Source organism: Desmodus rotundus, chromosome 2 (assembly GCF_022682495.2).
Source record: "Desmodus rotundus isolate HL8 chromosome 2, HLdesRot8A.1, whole genome shotgun sequence".
Taxonomy (NCBI): domain Eukaryota; kingdom Metazoa; phylum Chordata; class Mammalia; order Chiroptera; family Phyllostomidae; genus Desmodus; species Desmodus rotundus.
In genome coordinates, this window is record NC_071388.1 from 99,216,900 (window position 1) to 99,229,535 (window position 12,636).

The 12,636-nt window shown below is 37.5% G+C and overlaps 1 protein-coding gene across 2 annotated transcripts in view; it reads left to right on the top strand.

Moving 5' to 3' along the window:
- The window catches only part of CD86 (CD86 molecule), a 99,586-nt gene that overhangs the window by 18,125 nt on the left and 68,825 nt on the right, over positions 1–12,636 (top strand). Inside the window, exon 1 of one of the 2 annotated variants that reach the window (XM_045185894.2) lies at positions 12,131–12,261. The exons of the other annotated variant lie outside the window; for it this stretch is intronic. Within the exon in view, the coding sequence (XP_045041829.2) occupies positions 12,248–12,261 (14 nt within the window). The 5' untranslated portion in view covers positions 12,131–12,247. Of the gene's footprint in view, positions 1–12,130; positions 12,262–12,636 lie in introns of those variants that run through there. 2 annotated transcript variants of the gene reach the window in all.

Genomic DNA, 12,636 nt, shown 5'->3' on the forward strand with positions numbered 1-12,636 from the left:
ATTAATCTTTTTCATTGAATATTCTTATGGTTTTAGGGTTTTATTTAAGAAATACTTGCCTTCCCTAGGGTTATTAAAGTATTCTCCTCTGTTGTCTCCTAGGAGCATATTTTGCTTTTTACATTTAGATCTACAATCCACATAAAACTCAGGCGTGAAGTAGAGAGTTAAGTTTCACTGTTTTCATAGGGATATCCAGATTCCTTTCCCTATTCAGCAGTGTCAGTTTTTCCAAAAGTCAAGTGTGTATACATGTGATCTGATTTTTTATTTTTTATTCTATCCCAACTCTTGTGCCAAAATCACGCTCTTTTAATTATTATAACTTTATAACAAGTCTTGATATCTACTAGAGCAAGTCCTTCCACACACATTTTATAATCAGCTTGCTAATATTCACAAAAATCTGGTAGGTTCTGAATTAGGGTACCTTACACTGATAGATCAAATTGGGGTGGGGGGGTGTTGTCATTTTTATGTTATTGAGCCTTCCAAATTTTGAACTTATTATATACATCCAGGTATTTTTATATTCTTTACTTTCTCCCAATATTTTTTGTATTTTTTATTTTTTGGTAGAAATTATACACATCTTCATGGGGTTTCTCTTTAAGTATCAATATAGTTTCATGGTAAATTGTATCATTTAAAAAAATTTTATTGTTTGTGGCTGGCATATAGACATTCAGTTTATATTGTATGTTGACTTTCTTTTCAGCAAACTTGTCTGTCTGGTTATTTTTGTTAGATCCCAAAAATTGCATATGAAAAATTATTAAGACTAATTCTGGTTTTACCTCTGAGATGCAGAGAGCTATAAGAGAGTTATTCCCACCCTTAAAATAAGAAAATGCTGGACAAAACTCAAACTAATACAGATTCTGTACTCCTTAACAGAACTTCTGTCAGAAGACAAACATGTAGCTCCAAATTTAGGGAGATAGAAGATCCTACATGGAAAAACAAGATGAGAGCATTTAATTACCTGATGCAAATGCCTCCAGTTACTATATAATCCAGTAACAAAAGTCAGCTGGAAAATTGTAATAAATTGCTAAAGGCTGAGTGTGAACTAGTGTTATACAGTGAAGACCCTGGGGTTTTACACCTTTTTTGTGAGAACCTCTCCAGGAGCTCACAAGAAAAATTAGAGGTAATCCCGTGAAAATTTTCCTTACAGGGATGGCTGGATGAGGGGGACCAGAAATTGGTGCTAAAACTCTGCCCAAACCCATCTATTCTATCTCCCTTATGGAACAGAAAGCTTAATCTGCAGGGATAATGAAAACAAAAACTGTATCCTTAGGGCATTGGTGTGAGTCCACTGAAACTGGGGGACAAAACAAGAAAAAAAATTTAGCACTGGGAATAGATTCTGGCTCAGCACTAGATCTGGAGGAAGGGCAGGAACACTAGTGAAGGCCCACAAGAAGCAGGCTGACAATGTCTGACTAAAACTGAAACCATTAGAACATCAGAGAACTATGACTTTCTTACCCTCACTCCCATAACCACTCTATAAGCATCAAGTAAAAATAAGAATGGAATATAGCTAGGAAAGCTGTAAAAGACAGATTTTTCCTGGGGAGAAATACAAAGGAAAGTCTCAAAACAAAGCAGAGAGACATAAAGCAAAGTACAGAGTAGATACTGAGAGAAATACTCTGGCAAATATTCTGCACAAGGTATTGCTAAAAATGGTTGAAGCGGTGGTACACTAAGGTTAATTATAGCAACAATAAACTTCAAATCCAATTCAACTCCAGAAAAAAACTAACACAAATACCCAACATTCCTAAGGGCCTAGCAAAAGGAAAGGCATGCCTATCTTTAAGGATAAAACATATTTACCTCAGGATCTATTATCTTAATATAACACATCTGACTTTGATCAAAAAAATTGTGTGATTGTCTTAGTCTGCTCAGGCTATCATAACAAAATGCCTTAGACTGGGTGGCTTAAACAGCATAAATTTATTTCTCACAGTCCTGAAGCCTGGGAAGTCCAAGATGAGGGTGCCAGCATGCATGGTTGGGTTCTTATGAGAGCTCTCTACCTGGCTTTCAGATGGCTGTCTTCTTGTGTCCTCACACAGTGGAGGAAGAGAGAAATAAAGTTCTATGGGCACCTCTTCTCAGATAAGCACTAATCTTGTCACATCCTCGTGGCCTCATCGAAGCCTAATTTTCTCTCAAAGACTCCATCTCTAAACAGGGACTCAATATTGGATGTGGGGGGAGTGGGGGACACATACAAAATGGCAATAAAAATCAAAATCCAAAAGAAATAATCTTGAAACTTGAAAATAAGTCAATAGAAGTTGCATAAACTGGTGAAGAAGAGAAAAAATAAAATGGGGAAAAAACAGAACACAGCAACCAAAAGCTGAAGGAAAGTATCAAATGGTATAATACACATGTAATTGGAATCCCAGATGGAGCAGAGAGAAAGAATATGAGATAGAACAAATATTTGAAGCAATAATTGCCAAGTATTTTCTAAAACTAATGCCTACCCCAAACCACAGATCTAGACTGCTTTGCTGCTGTTGGAGCATCAGAGAGAGAGGAAGGAAAGGAGGAAAAAAGGGAGAGAACTGTTGATATGAGACAGAAACATCGACCAGCTGCCTCTTGCATGCTCCCTGACCAGGATGAACCTGCAACTCAGACCGATCTTCTGATAACAGAGTGAACAGCCAACGGAATCCCAGCTTATATGAAGTTTGGAGGCCAAAAATTGTAGAGGACATAGAAAAACAGATGGTGAGGAGATTGTGCTGGGACAGTAAGGTCCCTGGTATCTGCACAGGGACCTAGGCTGCTGTGGCCCCTGGCCCAGCGCCTGCTGCAGGATATGGGGAGGAGAGTTAGATCACCAGCTCCCTCCCCTACCAGAGCAGGGAGGGAAGCCCAGAACCAGGAGGGACCTGGATGATGGAGGTCACTGGGGGGAATAGAGATGAAGTGGGAGACAAACAGAGGCAGTGTACATCCACTGTGGGTGCTGGCACCAGAGAAATTGGGGTGCCAGGTAACACCATGAGAAGGGAGGAGTTGGGCTGTGTTGGACCCTGATGTGGATAGTTTCTGGACTGGTTGGAAAGTTGGGCTGTGTGAAAAGCTGTGTGCTTGTTAAGAACGGCAGGCAGCTTCTTTGTAAGGAACTCTGGAGCAGCAGCTGGCTTGCCCTGAGGAGGATTTGAGCTGCATGCACCCAGAGATTGAGTGGCTAAGTGGAACCGTGTGCCAGAGCTTGGCTTGCAATGCGTGCCCAGAGGCTGAGTGGCTGATTTGAGCCTGGCAGCTCACAGAGAGGACCTGGGCCGGAGGCTGGGCAACTGTGAATATTTCAGCCCAGACTTGGTCCCAATCCTCTCAAAACCATAGGAAGGGAAAAAAGCAAAGCCCAGTCCCCCTCTTCCTGTGGCATCCAGGAAGACCAGCAGAACTCACTGAACAGGTTTAAAGTCAGCAGGAGGCTTAGTTTTTTTTCTTTCCTTTCTCTTTTTCTCCCTTGTTTTCTTCCCCCAAGTGAGACAATAAGGCATGGAGTTACAAAAGGTCCAGAGACAGATCCAAAGGGGGAGCACAGGCTAACTGCAAAAATTGAGAAACTGAGACAAATGTCACTTTGCTAGCCCATAGAGCTGGCATTTTATTGTTTATGTGTATTATTATTATTTTTTCATTATTTTTACCACTTTCATTTTATTAGTATTTTTTTATTTCTCTTCCTTATGTTTAGTTTTCCTTGCTTTATTTCTCTGTTTAATTGCATTGTTTGACTGGTTCTCCTTATTCTCTCTTTATTGTGTTTTAATTTTCCTTCTTTCACTTCACTTGTGTTCCAATAAAACACAACTGTTGATCAGGTACTTTCTATTCTGGTTATCCAAATCATATATTTCTTGTCATATTATTGTTGTTCCAGTACTATTGTAAATAATTGTTCCATACAATTGTACACACTACACAGCAACCCTCCTTGATCTTAGCCCACTTCACTTTATTCCTGAGCATTATTATTGTTGTGGTTAACTCTGTTCTCTCTCACACTATGCCTACTTTCTCTCCTTTACTCTCACTGTATCTCATCATCTAACCTTGCACAAGTGCTCTGTTTTCTGGATTCAGTTCACAATCCTCCTCCCCTCTAACAAGAGTCTTATCTTTCACCTTTTATAAAAAGTGGCTAGTTGGGTGAAATATCACAGATAATTCTATACTTATCCAAAGAATCTCCTATCTCTTCTCTACTTGCTGGTACTTTAAATCCCATAAAATACTCTCCCGCTGTCTTAATCCATTTTGCCTACCCCCTGCCACTGATCACATACAAGAATAGGTGGGAGCTGCGAGTATCAGTATACCTGCTGGAGGAAAGAAACCACCAACAAAGGAACCACCAAAAAGTAAAAATCCAAGTACAGTAAGAGAGCCCACACAAACAGAAGAAAGGACAAACCTAGAGCATCCAGACAAAATCAAAGAGACCACACCACTGAACCCCATAGAATTCCTACTATAGAAGTTCACCCTACAAGGACAGCTAGCAAAGTGAAACATCAGGAAGCACAGAACAAACAAAAAGAGCCACCTAAAATGGGGAGACAAAAAGAGAACATGCAATCAAAAGGAATGGAAGACTCCCCACTAAAAGAGCTAAATGAAAAGGAGGTAAGCAAACTAACAGATACAGAATTCAAAATAATGGTTATAATGATGCTCAAGCAACTCATAGACAGCTACAAGGAACTGAGTGAGAACTACAATAGCATGAAAAAGGAAATAGAAACTATAAACAAAACCCAGGAAGAAGTGAACAATAAAATCTTGGAAATAAAAAACACACTAGAAGGAATTACAAGCAAGCTGGATAAAGCAGATCATTGAATCAGTGAGCTGGAGGACAAGATACAAAAAACAAAACAAAACAAAAAAAAACCCAGAAAGAGCAAGAAAAGGAAAAGAGACTGAGAAAGAATGAAGAAGTGGTAAAGGAGCTGCAAGACAACATGAAACATAATAATATCTATATAATAGGGATACCAGAAGGAGAAGAAGAGCAAGGGATAGAAAACCTGTTGAAAAAGTAATGATGGAAAACCTCCCTAATTCGATGGGAGAAAAAGTCACACAAATCCAGGAAACACAGAGATTCCCAATCAAGAAGAACCCAAAGAGACTCACTTCAAGACACATCATAATTAAAATGGCAAAATTCCAAGACAAAGAGAGAATCTTAAAGGCAGCAAGGCAGAAACAGGAAGTAACTACAAGGGAGCCCCAATAAGACAAACAGCTGACTTCTCAATGGAAACACTCCAAGCCAGAAGGGATAGGCAAGGAATATTCCAAGCAATGAAAACCAAAGGCTGGCAACCAAGACTACTCTATCCAGCAAGGCTCTCAATTAAAATGCAAGAACAAATAAGGAGTTTTCCAAACAAAAGAAGCCTCAAAGAATACACCTCCACCAAACCAGCTCTGCAAGAGATGCTAAAGGGACTGCTTTAAGAACAAAAAGAAAAAGAGAGAGAGAGGAACACAGGTATTAAGTACCTATCAATAATAACCTTGAATGTAAATGGATTAAATGGCCTAATCAAAACACATAGATAGCTCAATGGATAAGAAATAATGACCCATACATATAGTGCCTGTAAGAGACCCACCTGAGAACAAAAGACCTACACAGACTGAAAGTGAAGGGCTGGAAACAAGTATTCCAAGCAAATGGACAGAAGAAAAAAACTTGGGTAGCAATACTCAATATCAGACAAAATAAACTTCAAAATAAGGGCCATAAAAAGAGACCCAGAAGGTCACTTCAGAATACTCAAGGGAAGAATCCACCAAGAAGACATAAACTTTGTAAATATATATGCACCCAACATAGGAGCACCCAAATACATAAAGAAAATCTTGGAGGACTTCAAGAAAGATATTGACAGCAACACAATCATAGTAGGGAATTTTAACACCCCACTGTCAAAGATGGACAGATCTTCCGAACAAAATATCAACAAAGATATTGTGGCATTGAACAATGCCCTAGATGAAATGGACTTAACTGATATATATAGAGCCTTTCATCCCAAAGAAGCAAAATACACATTCTTTTCAAACGCACATGGAACATTTTCAAAGATAAACCACATGATAGGACACAAAACAAGGCTCAACAAATTCAAGAATATTGAAACCATATCAAGCATTTTCTCTGACCACAACTAGCATTTTCTAGTTTCTAGAATGAAACTAGAAACCAACCTCAAGGAAAAAATTCACAAACACTCAAAAACATGGAGATTGAATAGCATGCTATTAAACAATGAATGGGTCAAGAACGAGATTAGGGAAAAAATCAAAAAGTTTCTGGAAACAAATGAAAATGAACTCACAACAATACAAAACTTATGTGACACAGAGAAGGCAGTCCTGAGAGGGAAGTTCATAGTGATACAGGCCTACCTAAAAAAAGATAGAAACATTTCAAATAAACAACCTAACCCTATGCTTACAAAAACTCAAGGAAAAACAACAAAGACAGCCCAGAGCAAGTAGAAGGATGGAAATAACCAAGATCAGAGCAGGATTAGACAACATAGAGACTAAAAGAACAATTGAAAGGATCAACAAATCCAGGAACTGGTCCTTTGAAAAGGTAAACAAAATTGATAAGCCTTAAAACAGACTCATCGGGAAAAAAAGAGAGAGGACCCAACTAAACACAATCAGAAATGAAAGAGGAGAGATTACAACTGATACCACAGAAATACAAAGAATTGTAAGAAATTACTACGAAGAACTATATGCCAAGAAATTTGAAAACCTAGGTGAAATGGACACATTTCTAGAAAAATATAATCTTCCAAAACTGAATGAAGAAGAAGCAGAAAGCCTGAACAGACCAATAACAGCTGATGAAATTGAAGCAGTAATCAAAAGACTCCCAACACACAAAAGCCCTGGACCAGATGGTGTCAAGAGAATTCTACAAAGCATTTAACAAAGAGCTAACCCCTATCGTTCACAGGGTATTCCAAAAAATCCAAGAAGGTGGAAGACTCCCAAACTCTTTTTATGAAGTCATCATCATCCTAATCCCAAAGCCAGATAAAGGTGCACAAAGAAAGAAAACTTCAGGCCAATATTGCTGATGAACATAGATGCTAAAATCCTCAACAAAATATTGGCAAACCACATCCAGCAATTAAAAAGATCATATACCATGATCAAGTGGGATTCATCCCAGGGATGCAAGGATAGTACAAATATTCACAAGTCAATAAACATAATACATCACATAAGCAAAAACTAAGACAAAAATCACACGATCATATCAATAGATGTGGAAAGAACATTTGATAAGGTACAGCACCCATTTATGATTAAAACGCTCAGCAAAGTGGGAATAGAGGGAGCATTCCTCAACATAATAAAGACCATATATGAGAGACCTACAGCCAACATCATACTCAATGGACAAAAACTAAAAACTTTCCCACTAAGATCAGGAACAAGACAAGGTTCTCCACTTTCACCACTTGTATTCAACATAGTATTGGAAGTCCTAGCCACAGAAATCAGACAAGAAAAGGAAATAAAAGGTATCCAAATTGGAAAAGAGGAAATAAAACTGTCATTGTTTGCAGATCACATGATAGTGTACATGGAAAATCCTATAGACTCCATAAAAAAAGGCTTGACCCAATAAATGAATTTGGCAGGCTCCAAAGTCAATATTCAGAAATCAAAGGCATTTTTGTACCAACAATGAAATATCAGAAACAGAAATGAGGAAACAAATCCCATGTGATATAGAAACAAGAAAAATAAAATACCTAGGAATAAACCTAACCAAGGAGGTAAAGGACCTGTACTTAGAAAACTACACAACACTGAAGAAAGAAATTAAGGAAGACACAAACAAAGGGAAGCATGTACCATGCTCATGGATTGGAAGAATTAACATCATCAAAATGTCCATACTACCCAAAGCAATCTATAGATTCAATGCAACCCCTATTAAAGTACCAGTGGCATATTTCACAGATCTAGAACAAACAGTTCAAAAATTTATATGGAACCATAAATGATCCCAAATAGCTGCAGCAATTTTGAGAAAGAATAACAAAGTAAGTGGGATCACAATACCTGATATCAAGCTGTATTACAAAACAGCCTGGTGCTGGCATAAGAACAGACATGTGAACCAATGGAACAGAATAGAGAACCCAGAAATAAACCCAAATCTCTATGGTTAATTAATATTTGACAAAGGAGGCAGCATCATAAAATGGAGTAAAAATAGCCTCTTCAACAAATGGTATTGGGAGAGCTGGACAGTTACATGCAAAAAAAAAAAAAATGAAACTTGATCACCGACTTACACCATACACAAAAATAAAATCAAGGTGGTTAAAAGACTTAAATATAAGTCGAGTTACCATAAAAGTCCTTCAGGAGAACATAGGCAGGAAAATCTCAGATATTCCACACAGCAATATTTTCACTGATATGTCCCCTAGAGCAAAGGACATAAAGGAAAGAATAAACAAATGGGACTTCATAAAAATAAAAAGCTTCTGCATTCCATAGAAAACAGCATTAAAATGAAAAAAGAACCAACAGTATGGGAAAACATATTTGCCAATGACTCTGCAGACAAGGGTTTGATCTCCAAAATATATAAAGAACTCACACAACTCCACTCTAAGAAGACAAGCAACCAAATTAAAAAATGGGCAAAGGACTTGAACAGACACTTCTCCAGGAGGACATGCAGAGGGTTCAGAGACAAATGAAAATATGCTCAGTATTGCTAGTCATCAGAGAGATGCAAATTAAAACCACAATGAGATACCACTTCACACTGGTCAGAATGGCCATCATAAACAAAACAATAAATAACAAGTGTTGGAGAGGATGCGGAGAAAAGGGAACCCTAGTGCACTGTTGGTGGGAATGCAGACTGGTGAGGCCACTGTGGAAAACAGTATGGAATTTCCTCAGAAAACTAAAAATGGAACTGTCTTTTGACCCAACAACTCCACTGCTGGGATTATATCCTAAGAACCCTGAAACACCAATCCAAAAGAACCTATGCACCCCAGTGTTCATAGCAGCACAATTTACAATAGCCAAGTGCTGGAAGCAACCTAAGTGCCCATCAGGAAATGAGTGGATCAAAAAACCATGATACATTTACATAATGGAATTCTACTCAACAGAAAGGAGCGCCTATCCTTCGTGACAGCATGGATGGTCTGGAGAGTATTATGCTAAGTGAAATAAGCCAGGAGGTGAAAGACAAATACTGTATGATCTCACCTTTAACTGGTACCTAATCAACAAAACAAACAAGCAAGCAAAATATAACCAAAAACATTGAAATTAAGAACAATCTGACAGTAACCAGAGGGGAGAGGGGAGGGGATAATGGGGAGAAAGGGTGAAGGGTTTACAGGAACAACTATAAAGGATACATTGAGAAATACAAGGGGGCTAGAAACAGGGGGGGGATGTAGGGGTGTCTGGAAGGGGGGAAAGGCAGAAAACTGTACTTGAACATCAATAAAATTCAAAAGTATTTAATAATAAAACCCCCCACAGATCTAAGAAGCTCAGAAGACACCATGAAGGATAAATAACTAAAGCAAAACCCCAGTGCTAGGCATATCATATTTGTATTCATTTCCTAAAGCTACCATAACAAAATTCCATAGACTGGGTGGCTTAAACAGCAGAAATACATATGTCAGTTCTGAAGGCTACAAGTTAAAGATCAAGGTACTAGCAGGGGTTGCTTTGTCTGAGGCATCTACTCTTGGTTTGCAGATGGCTACCCTCTTGCTTTCTCTTCATATGTTCATCTCTCTATCCATGGATGTCATCCATGAGTCTTTTTCTCTTCTTATAAGGGTACCTGTCATATTGGATTAAGGGCCACCTTAACAACCTCATTGTAATTCAGTCACCTCTTTAAAGACTATATCTACAAATACAGTCACATTCTGAGTTACCTGGGATTAGGACTTCAACGTATGAACTTTGGGGGAACATAATTCAGTCCATACCAGTATGCAAACTACTAAAAACAAGAAAAAAATGTACACATAAAATCTACACGATCTTATTAACCAATGTCACCCCAATAAATTTAATTTAAAATATTTCCTTAACAGTCCCTTAAGAAATTCTGATTGTGATGTAAATAAAATAGAATATATCAATTGGAAGCTCAAATAAATTGTTTAAAAACTCAAAACAATAAAATAACAGAGATAATTTTGAAAATACATAGAGAAAAAAAATATTACCTGCAGAAGGACAAGGACATGAATTACAGAAACTTCCCACCCTGCAGAAACCATGCAAGTAAGAAAACAATATAGTTACATATTAAAAATGCTGAAAGAAAACTGTCAACCCATGTTCTGTGCTCAGCAAAAATATTCTTCATAAGTAATGGAGAAATACTTTTTCAGACAAATACTTATGAAATTCACTGCTGGTATACATACTTTGCAAGAAATGTACAAACAAACACAAAAAAACTTCAGGCAGAAAGAATGTGAAATAGGTAAGAAAATTGGATGTATACAAAAATTAAAATGGAATAAATAAAATGGAATAAATAAAAGTAAGTAAAATCCATTTTAGATGTAAATGTGCTAATTAAAAGATAACTATTTAAAGCAAAATAATAACTGTATTGTCTTATAGTATGTGTAAAATAGATAATGAAAAAAACACAATTTAAAATTCACTGATAAGTTCTTAAAATGCTTAAAGAAGGACTTATTTTTAAATATGACAAAATTACCCCAGAATTTAAGTGGAAATAATAATAACTATGCCTTTTGAAGATTTTGAAAAAAAAAGTAATGAAAAGCGATGGCCTTCATACATTTTAAAAGTATTTGTTGTGAACTAAATTGTATTGACTTTATACTTAACTGGGATCTTATCTGGGTAGAGAATTCTTCCTCAAAATTCTATAAATATTGTTTTGTACTCTTTTGTTATTTAGGGTTGAGTAAGAGGTCAAGCTGGTTTGTCTTGCTTTGCAGTCATTCTACTTTTTAATTTTTTTTAGCTTTTTTTTTTGTCTTTGGAGTTTAAAATGTTTGCAATACTTACCTGAATAAAAATTTACCTTCTCAAATTTTTTGACATTCTGAACTCTATGAGTTCCCTAATAGTGCTCGTTTTAGTTTACATGTGACTTCTTTTGGTAATAGTTTCTGCTTCATGACTTTTATGTTTCTTTACAAACATATCTCTTAATTTTAGGATACTGTTTTTTCCCCCAGGCTTCTATTTGAGGAATCATCTCTTTGACCAATTTAATCTCTGGTTATAGTAGGAATGAAATAATAAAAGCAGTGGCTTTTGTTTTCCATCCTTGGTTGTACAGCTCTCATAAGAGGACACCCCGGGGTCCCCGGAGTTCATTAAAATCCTCCATAATCTTGGGATGGAAATCAGCAGGGGAAAGCTACTGGCTCCCAGTCCACGTACGTAATAAATCACACTTTTTATTGTCTTACCCAAATCTATAAAATGTTGTTTTATTCTATCTTATAGATGCAGAGATCTCCCCCACCCCCCCCCCCTTTTTAAGTATCTTACTTTCTAATTGTTTTTTGGTTGTTGTTGTTTGTTTTTTGAGGGAATTTCAAGAGGGAGGATTTTTTTAAAAGATTTTATTTATTTATTTTTAGAGAGGTGAAGGGAGGGAGAAAGAGAGGGAGAGAAACATCAATGTGTGGTTGCTTCTCATGCGCCCCCTACTTGGGAACCTGGCCCACAACCCAGGCATGTGCCCTGACAGGGAATCAAATCAGCCACCCTTTGGTTTGTAGGCCAGCACTCAATCCACTGAGCCACACCAGCCAGGGCTCAAGAGAGAGGATTTTTAGTCCGCCTCATCTTCATGTTGTGTCTGGAACTCAAGCCACTGAATTATTTCTTTAAACATATAAGTAGAGCTAGGTCAATGAATTCAAATGCGAGGAAAAGGTTAAATTTCTTCCACAAGTGTCAGCTAACTCTGACAAAAGAGGAAAGAGGAACAACTTTTGTTAAAGAAAAGTACAGGGTATAGAGTCATTGAGAAGGAAGGCTTTCACAGGGCGAGAGGGATTGCTCCTCCTTCCACTGTAACGCGAACTAGCACAGACAGAGACGAGTAAGGTCATTCCTAGACATTAGCCCAACGGTGGACATAACCAGGATGGATCTTGGATGGTGAGTAAACATTGTATTTATTCTTTGAAAGGCAACTTTGAATTAAGTGACCTCAGTGACAGGCTGAGGTTTAGGATGGGTGCTGTTTTCTGTCCTTCCTGCCCAAGAATGCTAATATGTATTAAGGACATATTTACACAGAAGCCAAAAGTACAAACACTGGGGAGAAAGAATGGTCTATTCTAGAAAGCAGTAGCTGAAGTCCCAAAGCCATTCTCTCCTTCTTGGAACATCTATTGTAGGTTGATTATAGAGCTCCAAGGAAGGGAAGCTTTTAAAAAAATTTCTGTGAAAGACATTTGACTGCCACTTGAAGGAGAGAATTACTGAGCTGCCCAAAATTTTATTGCTTGTTGTTTTTTTTAAGTGCCTAAT